At 41.5% G+C, this 22925-nt stretch overlaps 1 protein-coding gene across 1 annotated transcript; it reads right to left on the bottom strand.

Annotated features, from left to right (window-relative positions):
* Positions 1 to 9612: 9612 nt before the first annotated feature.
* Positions 9613 to 10572, bottom strand: Or13c25 (olfactory receptor family 13 subfamily C member 25). The gene is given in 1 exon segment (NM_001000400.1): positions 9613 to 10572. A coding segment is annotated over 1 exon segment (960 nt).
* Positions 10573 to 22925: the final 12353 nt, after the last annotated feature.

Raw genomic sequence — 22925 nt, forward strand, 5'->3', positions numbered from 1 at the left:
ATTCAAGGGCCCCTACTTGTGCATTCTGCTTCTGGCTACTGTCTTGGCTGGAATCTATGGGAACCAACTACATCTGACACTTGAGAGACAGAGTGCAAAGCGAATGGCAGTTGGGTGCTACAGATTGGCCAAGCACTGCTTCTATAGCTACATGGAAGTCACTCTACATTTCTGAGTCAGTCTCCATATTGGTCATAGAAAAGAGGAAGGTAGAAATTTCTATCAGATATTACATATTTGAGAATTGAGAAACATATTTGACATAACCATGGACAGAGGCACTCAATGAAATTGTTTAATGTTCCTCTAAATATACTGAGACTACAAATATACATATCTTAAAAAGAGAATGACTTTGGAATTGCATGTGTATAAGTTAAAATTCTAATTTCTTGACATTTGACTTAGTAGAGTTTAATAGGCTGTTTGAGTCCTAAAATGAGCATTATAAACAAGTTAATAAAATAGTTTAAACGGACGTCTCGTGATTGTTGACATTTGATAGCATCCCTATATTGACATTTGATGGCATCTCCATGACAGTCTAACATTGCTATATTTGAATATGAGCCAGTGTGTTTGGTTGGTTTTGCCTAAAGTTGTTGCCAGCTCCTGATCACTTTCAGTTGTTTTTTGTCAATGAAACAGATGTGTTAAATCATTCTGCTTCAATACGGAACCAAAGAAAACTTAGAAAATATAACAAAAATTAACCACTGCCACAAAAGTATAGAATGGATTCCTTGATGTATTAGGGAAATATAGATTATTTCCTTGTTTGGGGAAGTGTGCCATTGAAGATGGGCTTTGAGGTTTCAAAAGTCCACACCAGGCTCAGTCCTCCTTTCCTCCCACTCTCACTCTCCGTCTCTCTCCCTTATACCCTACTCTCTCCCCCTCTCTGCCTTCTAATCAGTATGTAAAGTTCTCAGCTACTCTTTCTAGCACCATGCCTGTCTTCTGTCCACCATGATAATAATGGAGTAACCCTCTGAAACTGTAATCAAGCCTCCAATTACTTGTTTTCTTGTATAATATTTGCCTTAGTCATGGTGTCTCTTTACAACAATAGAACAGTGACTAAGACAGACTCTCTTGGGTTACCAGTGGAATCTTCTTTGCATACTACCCATAAGTCTCTTGGATTCACATAAAATGGATTAACATCGAAAGAAAAAGAACTTCACACTCCAAAAGTTGGGCCTATTTTATTCCAAGCAACTCTATTACTTTTTTTAAAAAACTGCAACAATTATATGGGCTGTATATTAACTTCCAGGAATTAATTTTCACGGTTTCCATGATTTGACATGTCTTCAGGATCATAAATGTAAATATTTCAGACCTGTGTAATTAGTGTATTTGAGTGTAACAGACTAAATAGAAAGTTATGGACAAAGCTTTACTCCAGGTGACTAAACAAAATCCAATATTATATATTTCTTTGCTACTAGTCCATCACTCTGACTCTGTTTGCCTTGAGATACATCTCATTTACCCCCACTGTTTGTGTTGTTGTGATTTGTGGTGCTTGGTTCTCAGGTTTTAGAATGCCTTACTGATGGAAATACATAGAGTCTGGCTTGATTTTCACAGACTACTGCATACACTTTGAGATCTTCCCACGTGGTAACCTCATATGACTCTTTCTTGTTTAGTTTTAACTATGGAAGGAATCAATCTCCTAGGAACCTCACCCCCACAGATTCCCTCCAGAAAGCTTGTAGAGGGAAGAGAGATGTTAAAAAGTTACCTGTGCACTTTAACAAGCTTGACTTTAGACTGTTAACAGGCACATGGGATCCCACCCCTGTGTAACTTATTTGTACCTTGGTATCAGACAGAAGTAGGTCAGTAAACTTATAATGATGTCCTCTGAGATGTTCTGTGCTTGGGTATAAATATTGACTGTGTTCTATACTCCTGTGGGAGGAGATTACCAAGCTATGAGATAACAAGCAGAAAAGAAATGGTGACTTCCTATGTAGTCTGCCTCTTTGAAAGCACCTTGTTTTACATGGTCAAAGTTTTCTAGAGCTTAAAACTGTTATAAACTGTTTTGCTAAAGCGAAAGGTCTTAATGGGTCTTCATCAGTGAACAAAAGTGAAGTGAAGTGACATTGTGGGGCCATGGGGATATGAACTTAGAGTCTATTTAGTAGTGTTCTAGTCTTAACTAAACTGCTTCCAGCTATGTCACCAAGGGAAATGCATCTAATTTTAACAGAATGTATATAGTTTATAGGTCAAAACATAACATATATTTCAGTTTTTATTAAAGTTAATTGCACCTCAGCAACTCGTGTTTAATGATTTCCTCATCTAAATTACAAGAAGGACTTGCAGCCAAAGTGGTTGCTTCATTTTTAGTGTGCAACATGAATGTCCAGAGACAGTAAACCTAAATTCCTATCTGGTCTCTTGAGGATTCCTTTTGTAATTTGTGTTATTTAGGTCTTTTGATATTTTTATACAACTCTATTTAAGACATTCTCTATACTCCTTGCCCTTTGCCCCCTGTTAGTTAACACTTGCCATTCAGCCCCTCTTTTATATCACATGTATGTGCATATATAATCTTGTGTGTCTGTATAACGTATGAAATTATAAATAAGAGAAAGCATATATGTCTTTCTGAAACTGGCTTAATTTGCTTAATGTGATTATCTACAGCTGTGTCCATCCTCCTCCATACAACCTCTTTGTAGCTATCAAAACAATTCCATTGTGGGTATGAATATGCGCATATATAAAATATTTTTGTTATTCATCTGTTGTGAAATATGTTTCTTCTATAGCACAGCCATTGTGACTATGATGCATTAACCATTGATGAGAAAGATCTCTGTGGTATTGTTTATAGAGTCCCACTGATCCTATGACAACCATGGACTCACCACTGATCCCTCTAATCTGCCCCAGTGTAGACATTTCTAAATGTCTTATGTCAGAGTTCTCCTCTTTTATATGAAAAAAAATTACTGTTATCATTAATATCAATATCTACAATTTTCTTTCCTTGCATTAAGATATTCCTTTTTAGGATTTTAGAGTGCCTTCATTTTGTGCTCTCTGTCTCTATAAATCCATACTCCCCTCTTCCAACCCTTAGCAAGACTCTGTCTCTCCTGTTAATGAGTATACTTGTTTCCCTGAAGACTGTGAGGAGGTTAAAAAAGATGGCACTGAAAAGTCATGAAGTGTATTATTTGCATAAAGAATCACATTATCTGAAGCATCCAATGTGCCTAGAATTAATATTTGTGTGTTATATGGTTGCCTTTAACTTAGAAATCCATTATTACCCTTGGCAATGAGCTGCCCTTAGTCTCTTGTACCAGGTTTGTTGAATACATCATCATATGAGAAAATATCTACATAACATGGATCATTAAAGTAGTATATTTAATACTCAAAGTAAGTGAAGAATATTAAGGTTCAGAAAGAATATGTGTGTGCATAGGCCCTTAAGGTGGATGTAACTAAGGCAGATGTGAAGGCAAGCATCTCATCTACACAGTTTAAAACTGAACAGTCAGACTTAACAATGAAGGGGTTGTGCCTCTATTAATAAATGAAAAACTCTGCAACCCACACTTCTTTCTTAAAGGGTACCACACTGCAGACCCTCGTCCCTAGGCTGATTCAGCATTTTCCAGTTTGGTAAAGCTGTTGTTAACTATGATTCCGGTCCACTTCCTTTAGGAAGTTCCAGCACATGTATGACATTCTCAGGAGGATGCTGTTCTGAGGCTCATGAGCAGATGTTAAGGCTATCCATGACTTCTTTCATAATCCGCCTGTATTTGGTCATGGTCCTGAAATTTTACCTACTTGTTCAGTTACCAGCTTTGAAGAAAATCCATAGTAAAATGTAACTAAGATACTGCAACTTGATATGCCAAGGCTGTTTGATATTCGTGAGAGGCCTCCCCTTTTCTGAAGAGAAAGAAAAGGAAGAGCAGATGGAGCATGGGAGGAAGGACTGGGAAGGGGGAGGGAGAGGAAACTGCAATCAGCATGCAAAGTAAATACATTAATCTTTAAAAAACCTAGCTAAGACACTTTTCCTGGTTTCCTACTGAACTATTGATCAGTAATCAAGATCAAAGGTATAACGTATAAAAATTTGTATTTGGGAAACTGTCTAAATTTCATTTGCATCACAATAAGTAACAACTTAAAGAAGAAATAAATGAGTTGGTTTTTTTGTTTTGTTTTGGTTTGAGTTTGTTGTTGCTGCTGTTGTTGTTGTCGCTTTGTTTTGTTTTGTTTTGTTTTTTGTGGGGGGGGGTATTTTGTTTTGACTCACATTCAATGTTACTGTTCCTCATAGTGGGGACACCAGAGCATGAACGTGAAACAGCTGCTCGCATGGATGGCTGCACCCGTCCTCATGCACTTGCTCACCCTGCCTGCAGCTCACTCTCTCACCTTTTGCACAGTCCCTCCTAGGAAATGGTGTGACCAGTGTCAGCTGCCACAACTGCTACACGTTTCATCCTTACATGTTTGACGTGTGACAAGTAACATGTACTCTCTGACCGAACAACTTGGAGATTTTGGTTAATGAAAGCTTCTTTTTAAGTTGTCAACTTTTACTTTATGAAATAGCAATAAGTTATTAATAAGAAAGGTCTTACGACTTAGACATCTTTTTTTCTTTTTTTTTTCTTTTTTTTTATTAACTTGAGTGTTTCTTATTCACATTTCGAGTGTTATTCCCTTTCCCGGTTTCCGGGCAAACATCCCCCAACCCCTCCCCTTCTTTATGGGTGTTCCCCTCCCCATCCTCCCCCCATTGTCGCCCTCCCCCCAACAATCACGTTCACTGGGGGTTCAGTTTTAGCAGGACCCAGGGCTTCCCCTTCCACTGGTGCTCTTACTAGGATATTCATTGCTACCTATGAGGTCAGAGTCCAGGACAGTCTGACAGATTAACTCAAGGAGCTATTTTTAAATCAATCTCCTCCTTTTGCCCCTCCCTCTCCCTCCCACTCTTCAGCATTTCTATTTCTCATACTTTGGATAATTTACCTGAATCAAATAAATAAGTGGACTTTGGATTTCCCGACTGATCTATCAGCCTTAGAGGAAGGCAAACTAGCTGCAGCCTCCAAATGTGTGGTGACCTCTGCTAGTCTTAGAATATTTGCCTATAGCATAAAATGAGGTCATGTGACTCTTAGTATTGTGAAAATTTAATCAGAAATTGCATGATATGAATTTTCTGTCTTTTCTTCTTCATCTTCCTCTTGTATTCTTCCTTCTCTCTTCTACTCTCTGAAATCAACCTTCTGCTAAGAACTTAAAGATGAATGTTCCCAAAAGGCTATGTGTATATTTAGCATAGTTTAATATACATCACTCAATGTCAATGAATTATAGTAATGGTAAAAATATTTTAACAAATATTATGACATAATTACCAGTCAGAGTACGCACTAAATATAAACAATAAAAACAGCTGCAGCAGTGACGAAAATCACAGGCTGGGTTTAGTTTTTTTCTTCTCACCTGTATAAAGGCTGATATTTAGCTAGTTCTGATTCCTACGGTTGTATTGGATGTTCATAACAGATATGCATTTTAACTGACATAAATTGAATTATTAAACTTTTTAATAATACTACTGATATTTAGTTATTTACAAATGTGTTTTAATTGTACCAGATTATAAGGATACATTTTGTCTTCATTAATTTATTCATTTACTCATTTTGCATCCCAAGTGTAGCCCCCTCCCTCCTCTCCTCCCAGTCCTCCATTCCCCCTGCCTCCCCTTTTCCTCAGAGAAAGGAAGTCTTACCCCACCCCTACTACCACTACCCACCTGACCCATGAAGTCACTCCAGGACTCTGTTCATCCTCTCTCACTGAGGTCAGAAAACACTGCTCAATTAGGGGATCAGGATCCAAAGGCAGGAAACAGAGACTTAGGGACAGGCCCACTCCAGGTGTTGGGGAACCCACATGAAGATCAAGCTTCACATCTGTAGGGGAACTAGGTCCAGTTCATGTATGTTCTTTGGTTGGTGGTTCAGTTTCTGTGAGCCCCCATGGGTCCAGGCTAGTTGGATTTGTAGGTATTCCAGTAGAGTCCTTGACCTACCCCTCCAGCTCCCTCAATCCTACCCCTGGCTCTTCTGCCAGACTCCCTGAGCACTGCCTAATGTTTGGCTGTGAGTCTCTGCATCTGTTTTCTTTAGCTGTCAGATAAAGACACTCAGATGACAGTTGTGCTAGGCTCCTGTCTGTAACCATAGCAGAGTATCGTTAATAGTGCCAGGGGTTATCTCTCTCCCATGGGAGAGGGCTCAAGTTGGGCCAGACATTGGTTGGGCATTTCCTCAATATCTGCTCCATATTTATTCCTACACATCTTATAGGCAGGGAAAATTTTGATTGAAAGGTTTTGTGGGTGAGTCAGTGCCCCCTTCCTTCACTGCAAAGTCCTGCATAGCTATATTATCTTTAAAGTGCATATAGGAAAAAGAATGTAGACTTGCTAATAGATTTTCATTGAAATTGCTGGTCAGCATAAAATTTGACACAATTACAATAGACCTACCTAAAGACCCAGAAATACCATTCTTGGGAATATACCCAAAAGATGCCCCACCACGCCACAGAGGCACATGTTCCACTATGTTCATAGTGGCCTTATTTGTGATAGCCAGAAGCTGGAAACAACCCAGATGTCCCATGACAGAAGAATGGACACAGAAAATATGGTTCATTTACACAATGTAATACTACTCAACCATTAAGAACAAGGACATCCTGAGTTTTGCAGGCAAATGGATGGAACTAGAAAATATCAACCTGAATGAGGTAACTCAGACCCAAAAGGACATGCATGGCATGTTCTCACTAATATGTGGATGTTAGCCAAAAAATAATACAGAATACCCAAGATACAGTCCATAGAACTCACAAAAGTCAAGAAGCTGAAGGGCCCAAGTGAGGACATCTTAGTCCCATTTGGGAGGGAGAAGAAAACAACTACGATGGGGGAGGGAGGGACAGAGGAACAGGGGAGGAAAAGGGGATGAGGTTGGGGGCCTGAGGGCCAGCAGAAAGAATCGAAACAGGCAACCTCAGGAGGAAAGAAGTTGGGAGGACCCTCTAGAATGTACCAGAGACCTGGGAAGTGAGAGACTCTCAGGACTAAAAGGGGGTGGAGCCTAGACGAAATGCCCTACAGTGGAAAAGGAACTTATTGAACCCACCTCCAGCAGAAAGACAGGGCATCAAGTGAGGGATGGGGTTGCTATCCCACAGTCAAAGCTCTGACCCATAATTGTTCCTGTCTGAAAGAAATGAAGGGATGGAAATGGAGAAGAACCTGAGGAAAAGAAGGTCCAGTTACAGGCCCAAAGTGAGATCCAGCTCAAGGAGATGCCCCAAGACCTGACACCATTACTGAAGCTATGGGGTGTTCACAAAAAGGGACTTACCATGACTGCCCTCCAAAAGACCCAACAAGCAGCTGAAAGAGTCAGATGCAGATATGTGCACCCAACCAACAAACAGAAACTGCTGACCCCTCTGGTTGAATTAGGGAAAAGCTGGAAGAAGCTGAGGAGGGCAACCCTGTAGGAGGACCAGCAGTCTCAATTAACCTGGACCCCGGAAATCTCTCAGACACTGGATCACCCACCAGGTGCCATATACCAGCTGAGATGAGGCCTCCAATACATATACAGCAGAGGACTCCTGGGTCTGGATTCAGTCAGAGAAGATGCACCTAACCCTCAAGAGACTGGATGCCCCAGGAAGTTTAGAGGTCTGGTGGGGTGGGTTGGGTGAGGACATCCTTCTGGAGACATGGGGGGGGGCTTGTAGAAGGTATGGGATGTGGAACTGTCTGGGGGGGGAATGGACCTGGAGGGGAATAAAATCTGGAGTGTAAAAACTAATTAATCAATTGATTAATTAATTAATTAATTTTTTGAATAAAGTGAAAAATCTACATGTGTTTTAGAAAAATGTGTATTCTGTCAGAATGCAATTTATTTTTGCTCAAATATTTTATACCATTATAAACGTTTGTTTACTGTCTTAATACTTAAGAAGAATGTGAAGTTCATTGTATTGCTTCTTTCTTACCTGTTGAAAGTGCTTTTTTAGGGGACCTAACACTCAGCATTATACATTACCTTGGTTAAATTAACCTTCTATCATAACATAACTATCCTTTTATTAGAAATAATTTTATTTGATCATAAATCTATGTTCGTTATTAATACAGAAATATCAGCGTTTGAATAATTTCTTTAGAATGCATTTCTGTCTTTTAATTTCAACCTTTTTTTTCTTATACATAGATACATCTCCTTAAAACATGCAGACTGAAGTAATACAATGTGGACTTGACTGCTTACCTTGATTGTGGTTATAATGTATATGGACTCTTGATGAAATTGTTTACTTCAGTATATTTTACACATTTTTTGTTAGAACCTTAAATGATTAAAAATACAGATTATTTCTCCCAAAGAACCTTTGAATCTATGTTTGGGGAGAAGAAGAACGTGATGATGAACGTGATATACTCAAGTCTTATGAGCAGGTGGTAGCCCGTATGTTTCTATTGAGCTAGAAGATATGCTACAACTAAAAGCAGTTGCCTGACCCATCTCATGTGAAATCACTCTATCGACATGTCTAGGTCATGGAACATATCCACTGCTTTCCTGACAATTGTTATATTCAAGCCTGTGCCTCCAGGGTGTAGATAGCATGTGTTTGAGGTTCAGTTGTGCAAAAATATGTGCTGTCAAACCAAACAACGGTTCTGAAAACCCACTTCGTTCCTCTAGAATGCTCAAGTGCAATGCAAGAAGAGTTCTAGGATTGCCCAATCGGCACCAAACCTGAAAGGCCACTGCCAGGCCGATGCTGGGTAACCTTATTACTATTGCATCCCCGCTGTGCTTCCAGCTTCGCTATGGCTCTAACTTTTCCCCTGAATGCGAACAAGTGGTCATGCCTTAGCTACTAAATAATACTGCGTGACAAAAATACCAATAGATACAATATATTTTATTTAAAATAGTTCATTTTATTAATTTTCTTTTTTAGTAAATTTTACTATGACAGATATAAACTTCTAAAATCATATATCAGGTGATTCATGCATTTATTTAAAAATATTTAGCATTTATTATGGCCCAGGCTCTGTTACAAGTTGGGTTATTGTAGAATATACAGATAAGATTCTATCATCAGGAAATTCACATGGGTGCTGTATGGAAATAATAAACAGGTGAGCAAATAAAATAAAATGTCTCATAGCATGTACTCATCGATAGCACACCTACCACAGATTATAAAGTGCTTTTGAGAATCCATTTTGCCTATTAGTTTCTGAATGTCTGTTTATTTTCTTTCCTAGTAATTATTAAAATATTTTTCTTGCACTTCTGTAAGACTTTGTTTTCCAAACATCAATGTCTCATTACTGTATTTAGAACAAAAACTTAACTCTATCAAAAGCAACAAAAAATATCCTTAATGGTTTTTAATTCTCATGTGGCATTTTGATCTCTGTGAACTCCGTGTTTATAAACAACTTCCAGTAGCAAGTCCTGTAGAGTAAATTATCGGTTATGTCCTATCCAGCGTTCTCCTCCCCAACATGTTCTGAACAGCAGCCTTCACATCCTTATTCCTCAGACTGTAGATGAGAGGATTGAGCATGGGAGTCATCACTCCATAGAACAGGGAGATGAGAGCCTCCATCACACTTTGGTGGCCTGCCCCAGCAGTGTCTTTAACCTTGGGCTTTGCGTACATGGAGAAGATGGTCCCATAGAAGATAATTACCACGGTGAGGTGGGCAGAGCAGGTGGAGAAGGCCTTCCGTTTTCCTTCAGCAGAAGGGATCCTCAAAATAGTGACAATGATGAATACGTAAGAAACGGCAATAACTAACAACGGAACTGCTAGAAAGAGGAGATTTGACCCTGTGAGGCTGATCACATTGATTGAAATATCTGCACAGGCCAGTTCTAGAATGCCCAGAATCTCACAGACAAAGTGGTGAATGACGTTATCAGTACAGAACGGTAATTGCACTGCAAGAGATGTCTGCACCAGTGAGTCAACAATCCCAGCGACCCAGCAGCCAACAGCCATGGGCACATAGGTACCCTTGCTCATGATCACAGGATACCTCAGTGGGTAACAGATGGCCATAAAGCGGTCAAGTGCCATCGTCCCTAGAAGCACACATTCTGTAGCACCCATGGCAAAGGAGAAGAACATTTGAATCAGACACTCAGGGAATGAAACTCTCTTCTTTACTGACAGGAAGCTACTGAGAATTAGGGGCACAGAAGAGCTTGTGTAGCAGATATCCAGGAAGGAAAGATTACAGAGGAAGAAATACATGGGAGTGTGAAGGTGTATGTCATAAATGACAACGGAGATAAGAATCCCATTACCAAGCAGGATCATCAGATACATGCACAAAACCAGCGCAAATAAAACTGTCTGGAGCTTTGGGTGATCAGAAAGCCCCACCAAGAGAAATTCTGTCAACATGGAGTCATTGGTTCTTGCCATATGAATATGACCGTCTTCTAGCAGAACTCTGGGGATAATAGAGATGCAATATTTACATTATATGATGCAAAGTTTACAAGACACATTTCACAAAATAATCATTGTTGTTGTTGCTGCTGCTGTTGTTGTTGCTGCTGTTGCTCTTGGCTGTGGGACCCTGGACTATGCCAGGAAACTTGGTAAGGTTGAGTGGGTCTGAGACACCAGCACTCAGGTAGCCATCTAAGACAGTAGTTGTCTGCCTGTCCCTGTAGATTCCTAGTCTGGAACACGTGTCACATGTCTCCCATAGGAAATGTGAGCAGACAGCCACAGCTGTGGCATCGCAGAGCAGGCCACACCCCCACACACCTAGGCAAAATGAGCCCACCAAGAAAGGACAATGGATAAGACCTTGCTGCTGAGAATTCAGAAAAACACACCTAAAACCCTTAACCCAAATTTTTCCATGCTTCTTTATTTAAATGTTTTTCCCCCTAGCATTCATATCTTCTAAATTTAAATTGTCCTAAAATTTTTCAATTTGTTCAAAATTTCTTTTAAGGTTCAAAAATCATATTTAATCTACTCCTGCAGGTCAAACCAACTACACTGATAACCATTATTAAATCTTTCATTGACAACCAGTTTTCTTTTACAGACAAGCTGTTACTACCTATTCCAGTTACATAATTAACATGATATTTTCTTCTCAGCTAACTGAAACAGAGACACTCTCAACTCTTCCCTCTACTTTCCTTAGAACAACACAGGTCAATCCCCACTCTAAGGATGCCTTCCAGAACTAAATTCCTCAAACACCCTTGCCTTTTTTCTAGGACCTTAACAATAGATCAAGATGGGCTCCCAAGCAAACTGTCACAGGCTTAAAATACTCTCCCCACCCTGTGTAGACATCCCCTGCTAGGGTTCTGCTCTCCCGTTGTGACTGTTCTACCAAAGGGAAAAGACAACCCTGCCTCTACAGGTCAGATGGAAACCACCCTGCCCTCTCCTTGGACCTGCCTTTGTCTTGACACAGCATCTGACTGAGACTTGGGAGACAGACAAATGCTGATTCCCACAGATGACAAACTCATGAGATGAGACCCACAAATGACCTTCCAGAGACAGATGAATTCTCTTGCCTGAGCCTACTGCCTACCGAACTTGGGAAAACTTGCCTGATATCTATATAAAATTGATGTTACTATCCTCACAAACTGTACAACACACTGAACAATTAATTTGTTCAATAGTCCCTTGTCTTCCCAACCCCACCCCTTGTTACCCCTCTTATGTTGTGTTACTCTTCTGGCTTATGTTGTGCTTTATTTTGATGCCTACACCCCCACTCTACCCAAAATTTTCACTATAAGTAACATAAGAGACAGTCATTCCAATGATACCTCTCCTTCATAAAGAGAAAAGGAGGAGCTGTGGGACAGTGGACCACACCAGGAAACTTGGTAAGATTGAGTGGATCTGAGGCCCCAGAACCCAGGTCCACACCTGAGACTGTCCCCTGTCCCCTTCTAGATCCCTGGCCTGGAACATGTGCCACACTGCCCACATAGAAAACGTGACCTGTAGTCAAGTAGCTCAGAACAGAGTTCTCCATGATAATGAGGTATCTAGAGAACCTAAGAGTTTAGCCAATAAGCTTCCTTTCCAAGACATTCTGGCCTGCAAAAGCTTTTAATCTCTGGTCCACGCTCAGGAGGTGGTGTGCACTCATTTTTCCTGAAAAACAACCAATAAAGAGTTGGGAACCAATGACTGTCTCTTTCATCATGAACTGCTGTGAGGAGCAGGAAGAAGACCTTAGACTGCCAAGCCGCACCTGCAGAAGACCCGTCTGTGCCCCCAGGCAACCATCGCCAAGCTAAGGACAATCAGCAGTGAGCTAAGCCGGAGTTCCCATTCCTCCGGCCCCAGGCTCATTGATGTCTTCAGCCCACAGGTCCCCAACTCCTTGAGACCCAACAACACCTAGATGTCCAGGAGTATGGGAGCCCCCGTCGAGCCTTTCGCAGGCCTGTGGACCCCTGACCCTTTGTTCTCCACTCCTCTGTGTGGTTTTCCAGTGGTGACTGGATACCCAAAAGCCTGGGAACTCCAGCTTCAGCCCTCCACATCCTAGGCTGTGTTTCCACCCCCTGATCGATGTCTTGACACTTCCCTAAAGCTTAGCACCCACTGGCAGCACAGGGTATGCAGTCCAGTGGTCCACATTCCAGGACCCACACTTGGCTTGTATTGAGAGGTCACAGCATAAATTGGGAAGCTATTTTTTCAATACTGTTAATTTTTAATTAGCAGCTATACTTCGTTCCTTCCCAGCTCCCCTTTCTTGAACCTCTTTCATAACCCCTTACTCAAGTTGATAGACATTTTTCTTTAATTATTCACATTACATATATGTGTGTATGTGTAAATACAATCTGCTGAGTCCATTTTGTTATTTTTGTGTGTAAGTTTCTCACCACAAATCTAGTCCTTACCTAAGAAATTCCTGTGTGAATTTTCTCCATTAAGAGAGCAAATCTTTAGATTCCAAAGAGTTTTATTGCTACATCTACAGGTCCTGGATTAACTGGCTGGAAATGAATGTCTAATGGCATGGATTTCTGCAAAAAAAAAAAAGTCCTTTGTTGGGTATTGTTTATAATACAATGTTTTGTCTCAGTTTATGATAGTTATGAATGGATAGTAATAAAATAAAACTATGGGTTTCAGTCACCTTTTCTTTGTTTTCTCAATTGCTGTTTTGGTTTGGGGGTTTTGTTTGCTTGCTTGCTTGTTTTGTTTTTCGTTGTTTTAGTTTGGGTTTGGGTTTTGGTCCTGTTGGCTTGTTTGTCTCCTTTCTTGAGATGAGGACTCACTCTGTAACCCAGGGAGGAAACTACAAGATAATTTGGCTGGCTCCCTAAATATTAAAATCTATATCTTATACAAACATTGTCGAACATAATCTGAATCGTGTTCGTCACGTGTTGAAACACGATCATTCAAACACACATATCAAATAATCGCAAGCCTGTGGGTCAGATAAGATCCTAGTGAGAAGATCCATGAGTGTGCTGGAAAGGCTTTCTCTGCATTCTAATTGAATAGGAGACCAATGAGATGGCTCGGTGGGGTCTGCCGCCAAGCCTGACAACCTGGATTGCCACAGCCAGGATGCACGGGGTAGCAGGAGAGGACCACGTTCTACAAGTGGTCCTCTGGATTCTACAACTACACCATGGCATGCATGTGTCTGTGGTGTATGTGTGTACACACCACACACACAGACACACACACACACAGACACACACACACACACACACACACATGCACACATGCACTCATACTTAAAAACAACAGCAAAGGTTGAATAGGGGATGGACATATCCAGATACACATACACACACACCACACACATATACACATCACACACATACATACCACACAAACCACACATATACACACCACACACACACATATGCACACATGCACTCATACTTAAAAACAAAACAACAGCAAAGATTGAATAGGGGATGGACATATACAGGTATACACACACACACACAGACACACATACACACCACACACTCACACACACAAATCAAACATATACACACCACACACTCATACACCACACATACACACACACCACACACACACACGTACCCACATACACAGAGAGAGAGAGAGAGAGAGAGAGAGAGAGAGAGAGAGAGAGAGAGAGCACACGGTGGATTGGACCTAGTGGACCTAGTGCTCAGCCCTAGGAGCACATTCTAGCTAAGCTCTTTTGGAGATCTGGCTTGACATCATTAATTATGACATTGCCTGTGGACAAAAGAGGCTATCGACACATTGGATATTCATGAACTCAGTGACAACTCTGTCACATGAATATGTACCTGACAAAGTTTTCAGAATTTGAAATCGAACTAAATATATACAACAATATAAACAGATTGCTAGTAAAAGTGATTTCTAATAAGGCATAATAAAATGTAAGAATTAATATTTCACCAGGATTCATGTGCTTTTAGTGATAAATCCAAAGGAAGTGTGAGTTTCAGGAGTTAATGAAATCAGAGTGTAGATAAGGACAGGAGGATTTTACAACCACAGAAAATAGTCCATAGGGAAGTAGAAAATAAAATACAGAGAACAATTAACAAAGGCTTAAGTCAAAAAAGGCAGAGAGGGGTAAAAATACAAGTAAAACCTAAAGGAGGCATATACATAGGGCATACACATAGGGCATACACATAGGGCATACACATAGGGCATACACATAGGGCATACACATAGGGCATAGGGCATACACATAGGGCATACACATAGGGCATACACATAGGCATACACATAGGGCATACACATAGGGCATACACATAGGCATACACATAGGGCATACACATAGGGCATACACATAGGCATACACATAGGGCATACACATAGGGCATACACATAGGGCATACACATAGGGCATACACATAGGGCATACACATAGGCATACACATAGGGCATACACATAGGGCACACACATAGGGCATACACTTAGGCATACACATAGGGCATACACATAGGGCATAGGGCATACACATAGGGCATAGGGCATACACATAAGGCATACTTTTATGGAACACCAATAAAAAACAATTTTAATGTTAGAGACAACCGTATGTGTAACAAAGAGGAAACTTGACCAATTCACCATAAAAACAATAAATAATGGGCTAGAGGAAAAAGAAAAGCAGTAAAAGAAAAAGTAAATAAAAGCTGTTTAGAAAAAAATGTTTTCAAGGCAACAGTTTTTAATTCTATAGGAAGTCATAGAGTGGAGGGCAGTTCCCAGGGTCAGCAATGGGAGAGAATAAAAAGCAGTTCCCAGCGGGTTGGGGATTTAGCTCAGTGGTAGAGCACTTGCCTAGCAAGCGCAAGGCACGGGGTTCAGTCCCCAGCTCTGAAAAAAAGAAAAGAAAAAAAAAAGCAGTTCCCAGGGTCAGCTGTTCACCCAAGAGTCTGTGTCTAATTGGACAGAGATGAGCATGGCTCCTACTCAATTCACTGTCTTTAGGAGAAACATTCTTATTCTCAGCATTCTTTCCTGGTGATAAGCTGCCATGCTCATAACACATACAAAGCAAAACAAAACAGAACAACAACAAAAAAAAAACCTACTATAACAGCATTTCTCAAACTGTGGATCAATAGACCTTTGGAGATGGTATATCAGATATTCTATAAAACAGATATTTACATTATAATCCATAACAGTAGCAAAGTCACAGTAGCAACAAAAATAATGTTATGGTTTGGGGTCAACACAACATAAGAAGCTCAATTAAAGGGTCACAGCATTAGGAAGGTTAAGAACCACTGCTGTAGAAGAATCAAGGGGTTGCTCCCCATTGACCTTTATGTTTCTTATGGTGGATTGTGGACTCTGCTTTGTAGCAGAATTTGTGGGCCACTGTAAATTTCTCTTTTTGTAGGAGGCCCATCTCTTCTTGCTTTAGAGAATCCACTTGAGTGTGTGGAGTGCTGGAACACAATATGGTCACTGGTAAAAGTGTCATGGCAACACTCTATGGTGAGGTATGTTGGTAGGAAACCATTTACTTTTCCCCGGAAAGCATCTGAATTGATCAGTGAGTAAACACAGAATTCAAAGAGTGGGAGGGAGCTTGTGGAGAAAGGACTATCAAAGGATTCCATCACATGGTCTTAGGCAATTGAATGAGGCCAAAATGTGTCCTCGGGACATCTAGAGAAGAGGCCATGTATATCGGGAATGCAGGAGCACAGCATCTGGTTGGGTAGGGCAAGAAATGCAGACATGCAAATCTGTGGAGTATATTAAATGCAAGGTGAAGGAATTGTAATGTGTGCTTGAAGCTATCAGGAGCCACTGAAGTTTTACCAAGGAAACATTCAGAATGAAAACCTTAGAAATAAATCAATACAGTGCCATTCTGATGAATTGTCCCTTTCTCATCCACACTCAACTGTCAGCGGCACATCGGCACTCACTCTTCAGGGCAGCCACTCCTTCCTTCTTTGAGTCACAGAAATAGGAACTCAAAATTCATCTTGTTCAAGCAATAGAGACACAGTTTATATTAGGTCAACTTGGTATCCGGAGACTTTTATTTCTCCAATCTGCCTATTGCCTCTAAGTTCTCAGCTCAATTCTGTGAGTGGAAACCAAGTGTATCTACCCAATTTCAGCTCGAGGGTCAAGTTAGGGCTTTGCTGGGCACATCACAGTTAGTGCTGGCTGTACTGAGCTATTAAACCAACTACTGTCACTCGTTACATGAACTGCACAATTCTCTCTGGGTTTTCTGGTCTCTTTCACTTTTGAGTATGAAAGTCAATTCTTCCTGATTGGGGAACTGGGATAATTGTTTAAGTTCAGGGTTTGGTGCCCCAGGCAACATAGGAACCTAATTCTTTTGTTATTCATGCCTTTTCTATTCTTTTTCTCTTTTAAAAGAAAGGTTATTTCTGTCCTCTTGGCCATCTCCAGCCCCTCTACCTCCTGAAAGCAGTAAGTTTGTCACAGCATTGCTCACCGGGTAGAAAATGCCCCCCGATAGTCACATAGAAGGACCCCAGTGTCTACTGGACATAATAAGTTAGCACATCAGAGTATACATGTGTGACCCTGGCCACTGCTACATGGCACTATGCTAAATTTCTAGTTTCTAGTTTCCCCCAGCTTAAATCTTATACATGACACTAAGATAGGCTCATCAGTCTGGGCTAAGTTTTGATGTGATCATTTATACTCAACTTATGGTAGAGTATAGGAATTAAAACATATTAGATTCTTCCTTGGGTCATAAATCGTTGCAGGGAAGAGTCTCAAACCCAGTGTAATGTTCCTTGGCAAATAATAAACAAGAATAAAGAGGCTTTAATTATAGTAATTCTGGCTCAGGGAAAGCCAGAAAGTAATTTTAGAAGAAGGTAGTTTATGGTTATTTACATTTACAGAGAATTACATATAATATAAATTCATTCACATTCAGAGATAGGAATCATATTTTACTATAATTTGAAACAAATTCATCATTGTGACTATATCTCAACTACTTAAAAATTGTTTTTTAGGCATTGTGGTCAGAGATATAATCAAATTATATTGTGGCTTTACAAATTAAGCATGGGAATTTTTTCAGTATATTGTGTGTATATTAATAGTGCCTATGCTACTTGCTACTAAAGAAAAGAGATCACAGCTGTTTCACGGTGTTTCTAGGCTCCAGACAAAGGAGACTAGTATCTATTCTGTTTGCTGGAGAAGGCAGAGATAAATCAAAATAAATGCCTTTAAAGAGGCAAAAATGATGCTGGAAAAAGAAATTGAACTTGATTTTGGAATACACAAAGATCTTCTTTTCTGTCCTCTTCTTTAAATGACATTAACTCTTATCAAAGACCTTTCTGGTGGATAATAGTCAGTGTTCTAAAATGCAAATCTCAATGACACCAAATGAAGGAAGCTTCTAATGTGTGCAGGTGGGGGTTGCTGCCTCCTCACAAACTATCTAAGTTGATAGCTTCTTCATAACATCAAACTCAGTATGTAGAGAACAAAACAACAGAACATGATACAACCCTGCGGCTCTGAGCCTGCAGAAGAGTTTCCTCTCCTTCTTGGAGTCATACCTGTTCCTTCCCGGCTGTCTTTCGTCATGTTCTAAAAGCAACGTTCTTTATTCTGCGTATTGTGGAGATGCAGTAATGGGGAACAAGTGAGAACGTGATAGCATGGGATGTGCTCCCTGTATTTCATTCAGGATTCCACTTACCTATAGTTTTTTACCTCGGGTAAAGCCAATAGATGCACCTGTCTAGAATATTCTCACTGTCTTGTCCGAAGATTCTGGCTGAATCTTAGAAAACAAATGTAAAACGGGCCAGAGTTCCTTGCAAGTCTTTGCTATGATGTAAATGCTTGCTTTCATTTTAAGCTTCAGAAATATCATCCAAAGGGGTGGTCATAAGGAAGTGAAGACAATTTATATCATTATTTGAGTGAACTAGGGGAAAGTTAAATATTTGTAACAAAGTTAGAAAGATAAATACAGAGAGCCAAAAAAAAAAAAAACTTTCCAAAACTCCAGGGAGAATGTTGTCAGAGCCAATTATCTCTTGTAATTAGTATATTCTTGCCATAGTTGTTTGAATACAGAGATATTATCATTCATAATAACACAGTGTGGAAAAAGAGTTTAAGGCTCATACACTGTAAGCAGAAAATCTCACTTAAGTGTTGTTCTAAATTTATCTGAAAATCTCACAGGATTAGTAGCATAACTACAGTCATTTGCATAGTCCTTTCAAGTATCTACTAGTGCTCTTAAAGTAGTCTTGTGAGTTATAAAATCATTTCTACTCTCTGGGTGTAGATTCTGAGATACTGAAGTTGGACTGCTGGACTGATGGTTGTGCAGTATGTACATAAGAGAAAGCATCTTAGACCCGTCTCCTCTCCCCATAATCTCATGAGCAGCACTGTACGATCTCTCCCTGAGAGTCAGACATATGCAGATGTAAATCCTGCTTCAGCCTCCAGAGGCAAAACTCTATAATCCCACTTTAAAAAACACGAAAAGCAGGAATGACCCATTCTGATGACCCATTCTGAAGTTATGACTGGCACTTATATTTGGAAAGAGGTTTACAAGGTCATGTTCAACAACTGATCCTCCAGAACTCATAAATGCAATCCTCCAATGTGAGTTGAAGAAAAAGAATAAGAAAGAAATGCTTCAATATGCACTGTGACTGTTCCATAATTTTATAAAGTGTTCCAATAATCTATGAAATACCAATCTGCCCTTTCCTTCACTTGTGTCAAATTTAACAACAGGAAGAACCATGAGAGCTGCTCATCAATTTCTTGTCATCCTCACCATTATCGTCACCAACATCAAAGGACAGGGAATTCCAATTTTCAGTCAACCTGCTTCTTTATGTATTGGTGTATGCAAGCCCATTTTGGATTGTGATTCATAACTAATCTAACTTTACTTGAATTCCTTAGCTTTATGATAAACATTAAAATTGACATAGCACTTTTGCTATAAGACTTTAATGGGGCAGCAGCTCTCTGCTCCCAGACCCCGTGAGAGAGAGACCCAACCGCCTGGTCAGGTGGGCACTCCTAAGGCTGCAGAGCGGAAGAGACCACCAACACTGCCCACCCCTGCCCACATCCCTGGCCCAAGAGGAGACTGTATGAGGCCTCTGGGCTCCCGTGGGGGAGGGCCAAGGAGCGGCAGGACCCCTGCCTGAGACACCGCCGGAACCTGAAGGAAACAGACTGGATAAACAGTTCTCTGCACCCAAATCCCGTGGGAGGGAGAGCTAAACCTTCAGAGAGGCAGACAAACCTGGGAAACCAGAAGAGACTGCTCTCTGCACACACATCTTGGACGCCAGAGGAAAACACCAAAGGCCATCTGGAACCCTGATGCACTGAAGCTCCCGGAAGGGGCGGCGCAGATCTTCCTGGTTGCTGCCGCCACAGAGAGCCCGAGGGCAGCACCCCGCAAGCGAACTTGAGCCTCAGGACCACAGGTAAGACCAACTTTTCTGCTGCAAGTGACCTGCCTGGTGAACTCAAGACACAGGCCCACAGGAACAGCTGAAGACCTGTAGAGAGGAAAAACTACACGCCCGAAAGCAGAACACTCTGTCCCCATAACTGACTGAAAGAGAGGAAAACAGGTCTACAGCACTCCTGACACACAGGCTTATTGGACAGTCTCGCCACTGTCAGAAATAGCAGAACAAAGTAACACTAGAGATAATCTGATGGCGAGAGGCAAGCGCAGGAACCCAAGCAACAGAAACCAAGACTACATGGCATCATAGGAGCCCAATTCTCCCACCAAAACAAACATGGAATATCCAAATACACCAGAAAAGCAAGATCTAGTTTCAAAATCATATTTGATCATGATGCTGGAGGACTTCAAGAAAGACGTGAAGAACTCCCTTAGAGAACAAGTAGAAGCCTACAGAGAGGAATCGCAAAAATCCCTGAAAGAATTCCAGGAAATCATAAATAAACAAGTAGAAGCCCATAGAGAAGAGTCACAAAAATCCCTGAAAGAATTCCAGGAAAACACAATCAAACAGTTGAAGGAATTAAAAATGGAAATAGAAGCAATCAAGAAAGAACACATGGAAACAACCCTGGATATAGAAAACCAAAAGAAAGCAGCTCTCTGCTCCCAAACCCCGTGGGAGAGAGACCTCACCGCCTGATCAGGTGGGCACTCCTGAGGCTGCAGAGCGGAGGAGACCACCAACACTGCTCACCCCTGCCCACATCCCTGGCCCAAGAGGCAACTGTATAAGGCCTCTGGGTTCCCGTAGGGGAGGGCCCGGGAGCGGCAGGACCCCTGCGCCTGAGACACTGCCGGAACCTGAAGGAAACAGACCGGATAAACAGTTCTCTGCACCCAAATCCCGTGGGATGGAGAGCTGAACCTTCAGAGAGGCGGACACGCCTGGGAAACCAGAAGAGACTGCACTCTGTGCACATCCAGGCGCCAGAGGAAAACACCAAACGCCATCTGGAACCCTGGTGCACGGAGGCTCCTGGAAAGAGCGGCGCAGATCTTCCCGGTTGCTGCCACAGCGGAGAGGACTTAGGCAGTACCCCACGAGCAAACTTGAGCCTTGGAACTGCAGGTAGGACCAACTTTTCCCCTGCAAGAAACCTGCCTGGTGAACTCAGGACACACAGAGGCAAAATTCCTCTAAGGCCGGGCACTTCCTGTGTTTACCGGAAGTCCCACACAGGCGGATCCCGGACCGCAGCAGCTCCCTGCTCCCAAACCCCGTGGGAGAGAGACCTCACCGCCTGATCAGGTGGGCACTCCTGAGGCTGCAGAGCGGAGGAGACCACCAACACTGCCCACCCCTGCCCACATCTCTGGCCCAAGAGGCAACTGTATAAGGACTCTGGGTTCCCATAGGGGAGTGCCCGGGAGCGGCAGGACCCCTGCGCCTGAGACACTGCCGGAACCTGAAGGAAACAGACCGGATAAACAGTTCTCTGCAACCAAATCCCGTGGGAGGGAGAGCTGAACCTTCAGACAGGCGGACACGCCTGGGAAACCAGAAGAGACTGCACTCTGTGCACATCCAGGCGCCAGAGGAAAACACCAAACGTCATCTGAAACCCTGGTGCACGGAGGCTCCCGGAAGGAGCGGCACAGATTTTCCCGGTTGCTGCCACAGCGGAGAGGACTTAGGCAGTACCCCATGAGCAAACTTGAGCCTTGGAACCACAGGTAGGACCAACTTTTCCCCTGCAAGAAACCTGCCTGGTGAACTCAAGACACAGGCCCACAGGAACAGCTGAAGACCTGTAGAGAGGAAAAACTCCACGCCCGAAAGCAGAACACTCTGTCCCCATAACTGGCTGAAAGAAAACAGGAAAACAGGTCTACAGCACTCCTGACACACAGGTTATAGGACAGTCTAGCCACTGTCAGAAATAGCAGAACAAAGTAACACTAGAGATAATCTGATGGCGAGAGGCAAGCGCAGGAACCCAAGCAACAGAAACCAAGACTACTTGGCATCATCGGAGCCCAATTCTCCCACCAAAGCAAACACGGAATATCCAAACACACCAGAAAAGCAAGACCTAGTTTCAAAATCATATTTGATCATGATGCTGGAGGACTTCAAGAAAGACATAAAGAACTCCCTTAGAGAACAAGTAGAAGCCTACAGAGAGGAATCGCAAAAATCCCTGAAAGAATTCCAGGAAAACACAATCAAACAGTTGAAGGAATTAAAAATGGAAACAGAAGCAATCAAGAAAGAACACATGGAAACAACCCTGGATATAGAAAATCAAAAGAAAAGACAAGGAGCTGTAGATACAAGCTTCACCAACAGAATTCAAGAGATGGAAGAGAGAATCTCGGGAGCAGAAGATTCCATAGAAATCATTGACTCAACTGTCAAAGATAATGTAAAGCGGAAAAAGCTACTGGTCCAAAACATACAGGAAATCCAGGACTCAATGAGAAGATCAAACCTAAGGATAATAGGTATAGAAGAGAGTGAAGACTCCCAGCTCAAAGGACCAGTAAATATCTTCAACAAAATCATAGAAGAAAACTTCCCTAACCTAAAAAAAGAGATACCCATAGGCATACAAGAAGCCTACAGAACTCCAAATAGATTGGACCAGAAAAGAAACACCTCCCGTCACATAATTGTCAAAACACCAAACGCACAAAATAAAGAAAGAATATTAAAAGCAGTAAGGGAAAAAGGTCAAGTAACATATAAAGGCAGACCTATCAGAATCACACCAGACTTTTCGCCAG

This window comes from Rattus norvegicus, chromosome 5, assembly GCF_021556685.1.
Source record: "Rattus norvegicus strain SHRSP/BbbUtx chromosome 5, alternate assembly SHRSP_T2T, whole genome shotgun sequence".
Classification (NCBI taxonomy): domain Eukaryota; kingdom Metazoa; phylum Chordata; class Mammalia; order Rodentia; family Muridae; genus Rattus; species Rattus norvegicus.